This window comes from Hippopotamus amphibius, chromosome 14, assembly GCF_030028045.1.
Source record: "Hippopotamus amphibius kiboko isolate mHipAmp2 chromosome 14, mHipAmp2.hap2, whole genome shotgun sequence".
In the NCBI taxonomy this organism is placed as follows: Eukaryota; Metazoa; Chordata; class Mammalia; order Artiodactyla; family Hippopotamidae; genus Hippopotamus; species Hippopotamus amphibius.
The window spans coordinates 56150206-56162789 of NC_080199.1; the positions used below are offsets into that span (position 1 = coordinate 56150206).

The following is a 12584-nucleotide window of genomic DNA, read 5'->3' on the forward strand; positions in this document are numbered from 1 at the left end:
AGCACCGCCACTGCGGGGCCTGTGGGGATGGCTGCTGCGGAGGTTTCGCTTCTCCCCCGCCCCCCCGTCCATCCTGGGGACCCCAGACCCTAGGGGAAGTGGGAGGTTGTCCCGATCGCTCTGTCGCTCCCGTCCCCTCTACCCGCGCCGGTTGTATTCCTGGGTCAGGAACCCTATAACATCCCGGGGCTGGGTGCGCTGGGGTCCCGGGCGGGCCTGGGTCCGTGTCCCCCGTGCTCCACCGCGGTCGCCACTCTGGCGGGAGCCAAGCGCGGGATCCTAGAGGGTCCCTGCCGGGGGTGGGGGGACACCTGGACCCGGCGACCCTTCCCCCGCGGGGGCGGTGGGGGAGGGGAAGATGGCGGCCGTGGCTGGGCGCGGGGCTCCGGGCCCGGCTCGAGCAGAACCCACCCACTGACCACCACCGCCGCCGCCCCCGCCGGGCGGTGCTGTGTCCCCGCAGGAGTCGGAGAGGATGGCCGGGGCCGGCGGCCAGCACCACCCCCCGGGCGCCGCGGGAGGAGCGGCCGCCGCGGCCGGCGCCGCGGTCACCCCCGCCCCTGCCTCGGCGGGGCCCGGAGAGGATTCGTCTGACAGCGAAGCGGAGCAAGAGGGACCCCAGAAACTGATCCGCAAAGTGTCCACCTCCGGGCAGATCCGGACCAAGGTGAGGCGGGCCCGAGGGAAGCGTGGAAAGCGGGAGGCGGCGGGGCGGGGAGGAGAGTGGGAGCCTGGGGCGCGGGGAGCGCGCGGGGCGATCCCGGGAACGTGGGGCGCCGAGGTGAGGGCGGCGCCTGGGCCCGGGGGCGGGGCCGGGGGAGCTGGACCGCGCGCCGCAGGAAGGGATTCCCGGGCCGCGCGCTGGGGCCTCCGGGGTGGGCTCGAGGGAGCTGGGTGGGCAGAGGTGGAGGAGAAGGGAACCAGGGAGCGTGGGAAAAAGCCGAAGCGCTGTTTAGAGTTCCCACTCAGGGATCTAAAAAGGAGGGTTTCATTTTTGGTCCTACCTGCGGTGCAGTGGTTCGGTAGAGTACGTGCGTTGTGCAGCGAGGGAAGTGCAGGCCGACCAGCCAGAGCTGCAGTGAACTTCGCCACCTTCCCTTCCCGCAGGGAGCAGCCTGTCTCTCCCTGGCCCACTCTGAGAGGGTGGATGGGGAGGTGACACCTGACAGCCCCTGTGCCCCTTTGCTGCCCTTTGGTAAATGATGCTCACGGTTAACCTCACCCTGCGCCGCACAAACAGACCTTGAGTCCTAGGTTCCCGCTAAGTGCAGTGTTCAGATCTTATCAACACACCCATGGTTATTTTTGATAATGAAAAGGAATCTCTTTGGGTTACATGGAGATTGACACGCTGTGTTACGCTTTATGTAGCAGGTACTGTTGACCTGTGAGGGTTCAAAGTTGAGAGTTTATTTATATGTATATATAGCAAATGCTTACGACTTGAAGGGTTATTTATATAGTCAGATTTTCATCATACTTTAGAAATCATCACACGGAGAGTCAGTTATCACTGGGGGACTTTAACTAGCAGTTTGAAAAGAGAACCAAGAAAATCATTGGATTTGTGTGCTCGTTAAAAATAAATTTGCAGACGCTAATTCATTCTATACCTGTTTTTATGAGAATTTGTTTTCTAAGGTAATGGACCCATATATGAAAATAGAACTTTTATTATATGCCTGTGGAGTCATGTTTGCATTTGCCTGCCTTCTTATTTTCTAAAATAAATATGTGTAAGCACACACACAAAACTGTTAACAAGCTACACTTAGCGAAGAGTCAAAGACTGCTTCATTTTTAAGTGCATATCTTGTAACTCCTTCCAATAGTGACTTTTAATTTAATTTTGATAAATTAAGGATATGGAGTTTAATGTATTTTTAGAAGATTAAGGCTAAACAACATAGGGACTTTCCTAACAGAGAGTACCTTTAACATTTGAAATCTTAATTAAAAAAGAAAGTTCACAAACCTGGGTTAATAATGGGCAAAATGGCAGATTTTTAAAAAGTGGTATTGTTATATATTCAACTGAACTGGTAAAAATTCCATGTATACCTATGTCAAGATTGACCAGTAAATTTATACGGTTTGGAAGAAAAGTTAGAGATAACTCTAATTTGAATTGAGTAAAGTCGAATAACAAATTTGTTGGAAATACCACTAAAATTTGGATTCATGGTGATAGCTACGATTATATTCTTTAAATTTGATATTATCTATGAAGTAAAGCATCTATATCAAGACTAAGTAAATTCAAAAAGCATGTTTATTGTTGGTTTTCCATTTAACTTTCTAACAAAAATATTTAGTACATAATGTTTTGCCATGATTAAGAATAATTAGTGATCATTAAATGAAATGTTCCTTAAATTTCTAAAGATATATTGCATTTCAGAAGTTCTGTCTTTTATACTAGCTTATACAAGTGCATACAAGCTCATCAACGTTATCGTATATGTACACACAAAATCAGGGCCTAAACCAACTGAAACTGCTGGGCCTTGACCTCCCTGCCTGCCCCACCCCCAATCCAGACTGTTCATATCTGCTACAGATTTCATCAGTTACATCTCTTATCACATACACTGATTCTCAGGGATCAGGGCAGGGCAGTGGGTGGAATTCATAGAATGAGAACTGCTAAATTTAACTGTTGGTTTCCAGTCTTCAGTTATGATCCAGATAAGCATTAAGGGAAAAGATCTTTAGAAAAGGACAGATACTCTTTTGATCCCTTACACCGGTGTGTTAAGATGGGGGAACCTGGAAGAGAAGGAGGCCCCAGGACAAGCCTAAGGCTTAGTCATTTTTAAGATAGCAGGAGCTCGTATATCCTGAAGATAGACGGAGGGACCACGGGGTCTGACAAGTTGTGATTACTAATGGCATCTTCAGTCCAGATTGTGTAGCAGCCTGGGGTGGTGTGTGTGGGACACGCACACATATTTACATGCATATATCCACATGCTTACGTATGTTTGCATATAGATGCTCTCTCTTTGGAAAGCACTTAAGCACAGACATACAAAGAGCTTACAACAGAGTCGGTTGAACATAGAGGTCATAAATATTTCTTAAATGAATGACTGTGTATATATTACATATGTACATATAATGCTTCATATATATGGATATTATCATTAAAATGCAGCGCTAATTTTAGTTTCCTTTAAGATCCTTAGGGTCATAGAGCTGTTTGGTGCCTAGTTTAAGTTTGGAGTGAAAAACAGCCGCTACTATTTTAAAAATCAGGTCTAAAGGTGAACCATCCAAGAAACCTGCTTTTGCTCCCGGGATTTTAAAGAAAGTCATGCCAGTGAACCTGAGAAGTCACCCAACACTTTGAAATGATAATCATTTTTACAGCAATAGCTGCTCCTGCAGGGCTAAAGAAAAAAGTTCTCTTCCTTTGGGTTAAGGTCTTGAATGTCTGGTAGCCAGCAACCTTAAAGGTGACTCCAGTCCAGTTCACTCTAAATGGAAGAGTCATTTGGGAGTTGAAAATGCAGGAAAACGTCTCAGTTTTTTGCTAGTCTCCGAACAAATAAGAACAGTTGACTGAATTGGACACAAAATCCAGTATTTACAATTGTCCTCTTAAGTTTTAAATAGGCTTTTTTTAATTCAAGATTATAACTAAGTCAATAAAATACATGTGCTTAATTTGTTAAATGTATGTGTTTCTAGAGGAAATATTCAGAATAAATAATTATTTCTCTTAAGTACATTAAAAAAAAAAGAAAAAAGAAAAACAGCCGCTAACTTAAGTAATTACCTTATTTGAAGTATTCCTTGTTGTGAATGGTGGTTAATGTTTTAAATAATTTGAGTGTCAGTAAAGAACCTTAAGTTAATTGTGGCATTTGGAAAGTATCTAGACTTCTCTCTTTTTTTTTTAAGACTTTTCTTCATCAAAAAAGTAACGTGTGTATATAGTAAGACATTCAGACAGTGAGAGAGGATATTCAGTGATGGGAGGGTATCCAGTGAAAAGCAATCTGCCTCCCACCCTAGACCTTGTAGTCTCTGTCTCAGAGGCAATTGTTGACATTTTCTTGGTGTGTTTCCAGAAAATTTATGCACACATACAAGAATATATATGTATATATAACTATGTAGTACTTAAAAAATACTAATGAGAACATTCTCTACACATTCCGTGTCTTGTTTGTTCAGAAATATAATGTGGAGATCATTTCTCTAATGTTTGACTATGACTACCTCATTCTTTCTAACGATGGCAAAGTATCCCATTATATTAGGTAGAGCTAAGTGAAGTTGCTCTGTCAGTAGGTCACAATGGTAGCGAGTGGGGCTGGGAGGTGGGGAAAATGGGGAGAAGTGCATACTTTCAGTTATAAGATGAATATGTTCTGGGGATTTAATGTACAGCATAGTGACTGTAGTTAATAATACTGTATTGCGTACTTGAAGTTAGCTAAGAGAACGGCAAAGTCTTCCTACCACACACACACACACACACACACACACACACACATGCACGGTAGCTGTGAGGTGATGGATATGTTAATTAATTTAATTTTGGTAATCATTCCACAATGTATATGTCTATCAAATCATCGCATTGTGTACTTTAAGTATCTACAGTTTTCCTTGTCAGTAATACCTCAATAAAGCTTGAAAAAAATGGTCCAATATGGGAAATTTCATATGATTTAACCCAGCATGTTATGTCATCATTTAATTAACTACCACTCTATGAAAGGAAATATGGGCTATTTTAAGGCAACAGTAATCTCAGCTTTTTTGCAGTGGATATGATGCACTTTTTAAGTAAAGAATAAATGACTGGCATGCTTTTTAAATTAGTGTGGTTTAATAAGATGCTCATGTACATTTTAGTACCCTCCTCACATCCTCATATTGTATGCTCTCTGTTCCTCTTTTCATTTCCCATTTTTCCTTCTGTTTCTTTGTCCTTGCTGTCATCTCTGCTATTTTTCTCTGTTTTTCACTTTTTTCCTTTCTCTGTATCAGCTAAATGGAATTTCAGGTAGTCTCATCTAGCTACCGAGGCACTAAACACCAGATAATTTGATGGCTGCCTCAGTTTCCCCAAAGGAAAAAAAAGCACTTATATGCAAACGTGTAAATAGTGCTGATGTGGGGAAGCCAAAGGGAGCTATAACTTATCAAATCTCTTCCTCTCTCTTTACCCTTGACTGTTAGCCCTAAATTCTTAGTCCTGTCTCAAGGAGAAGGTTGATTTTGCATTCAGATTTACTGTTATAGAGAATTTCACAGGTGTTTCCTGGGAGTGAGACATTCTGAAACAGCACTGATAACAAACTCTGAGCAGCTTGGTTTTGAACATGAGCGTGAAGGGACACTTGGTTTGCTTTTCATTGGCCCCTGAATACTGTAGTCTTTCATTTTGTAGTGAATGGCTGGAGGAACCTCTGCCAGGTTTATAGCCTAGGATTATTCAACTGCCATAAGCCAAATGGTATAAACAACTGGGAACCATCTCACTGACTTTTTTTGACATTGACTCATTTTGGCTAAGGTCTTGAAGCTTCATGTGTCAAAAATACTTCCTAATTTGGTTTATTAAGCTTGCATTTATTTTTTTGACTTTATATGTCTTCTTATAGTTAACTATCTTCTTACAGTTATGGACATTAACTTTAATGTCCCTAAATGAGTTTCTAAATTTAGGTAAAACATAGGAAACACTGGAACCATATGCAGAATTTTGTAACATTGTATCTGGATTAGGACATCTCTTTCAGCTGGTTAAAAGAATAACCACCGCATTCTCCGGTTGGTACCTTGGTTTTACTTTAGCATGAAGGATGTGTAAATAAACTCTTACACCTTTATGGTAAGGCATAATCAATATGGAAATATTGATCTGTATTTTTCACTGCTTTATGAGATGCAATTTGTGCAATTAAAACGTTATCTTTCACCATAAACCTTCTGTAGAGTAGATTAGGGAAGACTTGCTTAGTGTTTTTCAGGTCGTAGATGGTAGGTTACTAGTAGGTCATGCTGATTCATATCCAGTATTTAAAACAGAAACAGAATAGATTCGAAAATACTATTTAAGACTTTTTAAAAAATACATTTATTTATTTATTGGCTGTGTTGGGTCTTTGTTGCTGCGTGCTGGCTTTCTCTAGTTGCGGTGAGCATGGGCTCCTCTTGTTGCAGAGCATGGGCTCTAGGCACATGGGATTCAGTAGTTGCGGCACACAGGCTCAATAGTTGTGGCTCACAGGCTCTAGAGCACAGGCTCGATAATTGTGGCGCATGGGCTTAGTAGCTCCGCGACATGTGGGATCTTCCTGGAGCAGGAATCAAACCCATGTCCCCTGTATTGGCAAGCTGATTCTTAACCACTTCACCACCTAGGAAGTCCCCCATTTGAGGCTGTTAGCCACAGTTCTATATGGAAACATGGGATTGGGTAATGATCCAAATAGCATGGGAAGAAGAAACAAGGCCAGAAAATTGTTAAGAAACAAAGTCATATTAACAGGTTTATTGTCCAGAAACTCAACATGACGTGAAAGGCAAGTAGGAATTTTTACTTTTTTAAGTGATGAGTGGGAAGATATCTTGAATTATAAGTATAATTCACATTCATCTAGGCAGAAGTTAGCTAACTTTTTCTATAAAGGGCCAGGTAGTCAGTATTTTAAGCTTTGCGGGCTGTAGTCTGTGTCAGAATTACTCAGCTCTGCTGTTGTAGTGTAAAAGCAGCTATAGACAATACTTAAGTACCTGTATGCAGCTATAATGCAGTATATGTCTAAATGTGGCTACATTTATTCCAATAAAACTTTATTTAAGGATATTAACATTTGAGTTCATAGCATTTTTATGTGTTAAAAAATATTCTTTTTTTTTTTTAAAGACCTATTTAAATAGGTAAAAAACCTTCTTAACTTGTGAACTGTGCACAATCAGGTGTCAGAAATATACGGCCCATGGATTTGTCTTGTGTGCCGTAGTTTTTTGATCCCTATTCTAGGTGATGGTAAATGGTTTGCAAAGCACTGCAAAGTTAAGGTGCTTCAAAAAAGTGATTGTGTGTTTAAGGGACCAAATAAAGCTAGATTTCAATCCATTTAAAAATCTCATCTTTGTAGAAATCTCATTTTATTTTTAGCTTGGTTTGCGTCTTTGCTTCCATTTTAATGTGAACTAAATATAGACTGGAAACTCTGAGTCTTGGTGCAGTAATATATGGTATAATAGCTTTCTTTCCATTTTGATTATGTTAAACATGATATTCTATTATTAAAGATAAGAGAAGTAATAAATAATTTACTAAACCTTTACGTATAACTTAAGATGCTTTATTTGAAGGTATCTAAATTTAGAAAGCTTTCACTTAGTTTAAGGTTGCATGTTTGCTGTTGTGGTGAGAGTGATGGAAGGTTATATGAAACTACTATTGTAAATGACTCGGGGCTCCTTTCTGTTTCCAGGGTACAGTGTTTCACTCATATTGGATTTGTTAGGCTTTACTTGCACAGGAAATGTGTATATAGCAAAGGTTTTAATTAAAGAGTTTGTTTTATGTCTAAAAATAGAGCTTTGAAAAAGACCCTAACATGTTCATTACATGTCCATGTACATTACATTTTCTCTTGGCAAATTAGCTTGATTTTGCTAGGTATGGAGTAGTTTTTTCTGTGAATATTAGTTACTTGAAATACATTTGATTTTTGATTTAGTTAAGTGGCTTAAAATGGTCAATAGCCATTGTTGATAATAGCCTTAATTTAAGATTCAATGCACATTGTTTCTACTTTAGAATGTCACATGTTTTTTTCAAAGGAACATATATGGCAATAATTCCCCTACCCCCCACCCCTTTTTGTTAGATGATATTGGGAAGACTTGTTTTTGTTTTTATTTAATTTTTAAATTATTTTTAATTATTTAATTTTTTAAAATTATTTATTTATTGGCTGCATTGGGTCTTTGTTGCTGCATGGGCTTTCTCTAGTTGTGGCGATCAGGGGCTACTTTTTGTTGTGGTGAGCGGGCTTCTCATTGCAGTGACTTTTCTTGTTGCGGAGCACAGGCTCTAGGCACGTGGGCTTCAGTAGTTGCGGCACATGGGCTCAGTAGTTGTGGCTCACGGGCTCTAAAGTGCAGGCTCAGTAATTGTGGCACACAGGCTTAGTTGCTCCTCGGCATGTGGGATCTTCATGGGGCAGGGATCAAACCTGTGTCCCCTGCATTGGCAGGTGGATTCTCAACCACTGTACCACCTAGGAAGCCCCTTGTCTTCGTTTTTTTTTAAATTTTTTATTGGAGTATAGTTGATTTACAATGTTGTGTAAGTTTCTGCTGTACAGCAAAGTGAATGAGTTATACAGATATATATATCCACTCTTTTTTAGATTATTTTCCCATATAGGTCATTGCAGAGTACTGAGTAGAGTTCCCTGTGCTATACAGTAGGTCCTTATTAGTTATCTAAGCCTTTTGTTTTATACGAAGGAAGTATGATTAACTTTATCAGGTGTGGAGCTGGAATCTCTAACCTTCTCACTGTGTGGTTTCAATACCAGGACTTTCTCAAACCATCAGATTAGAATTTAAAGCCTTCTTTTAAGATAAGCGTGGGGCATTTATGTCAGAAATTTAAAGATACCCTTCTCCTTAGCATCTTATTGTTTACAGAGCCGTTTTATATACATGATCTCATTGAACAGTTGCTTAACACTGTCTGAATTTTACAAATGATAAAACTGAGGCCAAGTTTGAATATCTGCTGAGTAAACGTCGGGGGTGGAACTCAAAAGCGGGACTTCGAAACAGTGGATGGTCTCCAAATGTCTCCTTTCACGTCCTGTAAGCTTCTTGGGTTTTGGAACTCGAAGTCTACAGTGTGCAGGTATGGATGTAGGCTGGCGTCTCCCTACATCTCCTGCCTCTTCCTCCTGCCCCCGAATTCCCCTCTCCTCCCCCTTCCCTACCCTCCCCCCTCCTGCCCTGCCCTTTGTTCGTTTGTTTAATCTGTGAACATGTGTCTTGACCTATGTTTTAGGTTTCCTAATGCCTTTTTCCTTTCAAAACCTGTGTTTTCAGTGAAATGTTAAAGAGAATATGTTTGACAGGTGAATTTCAGAATAAAAACTTTCCGCTGAAATTTATATTAATTTTAATTACTGCTGGGCAAATCATGGAATCGCTTGGAAAACGTCTTTAGAAGGAACTCATTTAGAAGAAATGCTTACACTTCAAATAGATTTTCACAACTGTTAGTTTCACTTTTATAAGGTAAGATGCTATTTTTAAAAGGTCACGGTATAGCAGAATTATATCAAGTACTTTTCCGTTTGGCCTATTAAGGCATAGTTGAGGAAAAAAAATGCGAGTAAAATTTATTTTTAACTAGCTAAGGAATGAAAATGACATTTTTAGGGCCTAATTTTCTCCATCTCTTTTATTTAGATAAGAAGAGGTTCCAGGGTGTATACCTGAGTGGGCACACTATTTTGAGTGGGACTATTTGTACAAACTCATATAGTACTTAAAATTATGTTATAATTTATATGTATATACACACCTCTGTGTGTGTGTGTGTATATATATATGAATATATACTGTGTGTGTGTATATATATATATGAATATATACTGTGTGTGTGTGTATATATATGAATATATACTGTGTTTGTGTGTATATGTGTATATGAATATATACTGTCTCTGTAGTTTGTGAAGCATAGTGGCAAAATGAACACCTATGAACCTGCTTTGGAATGAGAACATTTTCAACACCATGTGTCTACCTGTGTGCCCTTTCTCTTTCTTACTCCTTTGTTGTCCCTTTATTCATTCAAAAGGATGTTTATGGTGTCCAGGTGCTGTCATAGGTGCCAGGGATAGAGCAGTAAACAAAACCCAAAATAGACAAAAACCTCTGTGCTCATGGGGCTCACATTTTAATGCAGGGAGAATTTATTACTTATAAATATGTAAAAATGCATAGTATATTATGCTGTATACTATATGCTATAAAGTGAGAAGTGCTATAGAGAAAAAAAGGCATGAGTGGGAGTAGGGATGGGGTAGGAAGGGGAAGGTCTTCCTGAGAAGGTGACATCTGAGCGATGACCTTGAGGGAATGAGCTATGCGGACCTCTGGGGGGAAAGCAAGCAGGCAGAAGGAACAGCGGCTGCAATGATCAAGACACAAGCTACAACAAGGAGGGGGTCATTGGGGCTGAAGTTGGGGGGGGAAGCCGGTAGAAAGCTGGAAGGAAGTTAACAGGAAGCTCGTGTAGAGTTCTTTGCTTGGAGCTCATGCATTCCATTGTCTGGATGGGCTTTAGAGGGCTCCCCAAATTTTGTGTCCATGTGTATGCCGCTCAGAAGACTAAAACCATTGATTTGTAAAGGGGAATTGCAGGACAGACAGTAAAAGAGAGATGAAAAAAATACAAACATGCATTATCACCATCTGTGGTGGTTGTCATTTGGAGAGATGCTAAAATTAGGAGTGGGTTCAGTGCAAGGAAAGGAGAAACTCCATTAGACAGCAAGGTTCCTTGGGGGCAGTGAGGCAGTGTCGGGTTTGCTTCTCAGCTCTTTCGTGTGCTGTTAGGTGACCTTCACCGTGTTACTTAACGTGGCGGAGAATGCTGTGCTCCTCAATGTGTGACTTTCCCCGTCCTTCCCGGCCCACTGTTAGACTTCGTTTTCCGCGTGCAGATAGGTGGGGCTGTGTAACTGAGTGTGGGCCAGCGGAATATGAGTGATGTTTTTCACTTGGCCTCTAAAGCCAGCTGTGGGACTCTCCATGCTTTGTCACTTCCCTCACCTGCCAGATAGATGTTGATCATCCAGTGGAAGGAGCTCGGATCCCTGACTCATAGAGCAGAGCCTTTGTGTTCCTGCCCCCAAACCTCATCGGCCATATTGCATTGTGACACAGAAGGGAAATGGACCTTTATTGTGTTAAGCCCCGGAGATGTGGGTATCATTTGCTGCAATAGTTAGCGTACTCTGACCAATACATTTCATTTCTCTGAACTTCAGATTTTTCATTTGCAAAATAGGAACAGTGATTCTGACCTCCGGTGATAGTGATGAGGAGTAAGGAAATACACAGTATGCCTTTGCATCCCTGATCATTATAATTATTTTTCAAAACTGGTGTAAAATCCTGATAACACAGTTATTCCCGATACATGTGCCTTCTAAATATTTTAATTAGTAGGCTACCTAGGCCGCTGTCCTTTGTTGCCTATTGAAAGGACTTGATAAAGCTGTATGTTTTTACAGATCATTATTTTGTAATTGGAAAAACTGCCTTTGCTACTATGGAGGGCCGTTTGGACATAAGAAAACCCATACTGCCAGAGCAGTGAAGATGTGCTCACTCCATGACTTTTGTGAGGGCCAACCTTGTTTCTGAAGTAAGATATGCTACGAGTGCCTTATGAAAAAATACTTTATTAAGAACAAATGACCACTTGGATGTGGTAGAGGAGATGATTGTCTAGGCAGGCTTTTAGGTGGATCCGTGGTCAAGTCTACTTTATCCTAAACTGATCTTTTTCTTTTCTTTTTTTTGGCTGCATTGGGTCTTCGTTGCTGTGCATGGGCTCTAGTTGTGGCGAGCAAGGGCCACTCTTTGTTGTGGTGTTTGGGCTTCTTATGTTGTGGAGCAAGGGCTCTGGTCACTCGGGCTTCAGTAGTTGTGACACACAGGCTTCAGTAGTTGTGGCACACAGGCTTAGTTGCTCTGCGGCATGTGGGATCTTCCTGGACCAGGGATTGAACCCGGATTCTTAACCACTGTGCCACCAGGGAAGTCCCCTGAACTGATCTTTACACCTTCCCTTTCTCCCCTTCCTCAGTTCTTCCTCAGTTCCCACAATCTGGCTTTTGCCCCAACCACTTTATGAAAACCTCTTTTGCAGAGGTCACTAATGATCTAATTGCTAATATCCAGCGGTCTCTTTTTAGTTTTCACGCAACTGTATTTCTTGCAGTTTTGACACTGTTGGCCTTTTTTTTCCCCCCTTTCTCGCATCTTCTCATATTGCTTTCAAGGTTTAATTCCTCTTAACTTTCTTATTAGCTTTTTACTGCCTCTCGGTCTCTGTCCTTGATTCCTTTTGCTAATGCCGAAGTGTGTGTTTCCTAGGATTCTCACTCTGACTCTCTTTGCTCTTCCTTGGTTGATCTGATCCATTAGATTAGGCTTTGACTACCGGGTGTACCGATCTTTCTCCAGCCTGTGCTCTCTCCTGAGATCTGGACCCATAGTTCCTTTGCCTACTAGACATTTCCTATGATGGGTCCTGTAACCATCTCAGCCAAAATATTTTCACCAACAGATTTAAATACACAATCTCCCCACCTCCCTGGCCAAATTTTGCTCCATTATTTTTATAGGAAGGATTTGCCTTGTAGTTAACTCTGATTTTTTGTCTTGCTAATCATCTCCATCAATTCATTTGCTTTTAGCAAATATGCGTTCAGTGCTAGGGCCTTGGGGAAACAGTGGTGTATAAAGCAGGTACAGGGCTTCCCTGGTGGTGCAGTGTTTGGGAGTCCGCCTGCCAATGCAGGGGACAT

The 12584-nt window shown here is 41.4% G+C and overlaps 1 protein-coding gene across 13 annotated transcripts in view; it reads left to right on the forward strand.

Moving 5' to 3' along the window:
• DGKH (diacylglycerol kinase eta) overlaps positions 1-12584 on the forward strand; it is a 182611-nt gene that overhangs the window by 6698 nt on the left and 163329 nt on the right. For 12 of the 13 annotated variants that reach the window (XR_009049070.1, XM_057707879.1, XM_057707880.1 and 9 more), the window contains exon 2: positions 464-667. Coding sequence is in view for 12 of the 13 variants with exons in the window: in XM_057707875.1 (XP_057563858.1) it covers positions 464-667 (204 nt within the window). In the remaining variant the exon portion in view is untranslated. Of the gene's footprint in view, positions 1-71; positions 164-463; positions 668-12584 lie in introns of those variants that run through there. The other variant, XM_057707881.1, reaches the window with a different exon arrangement.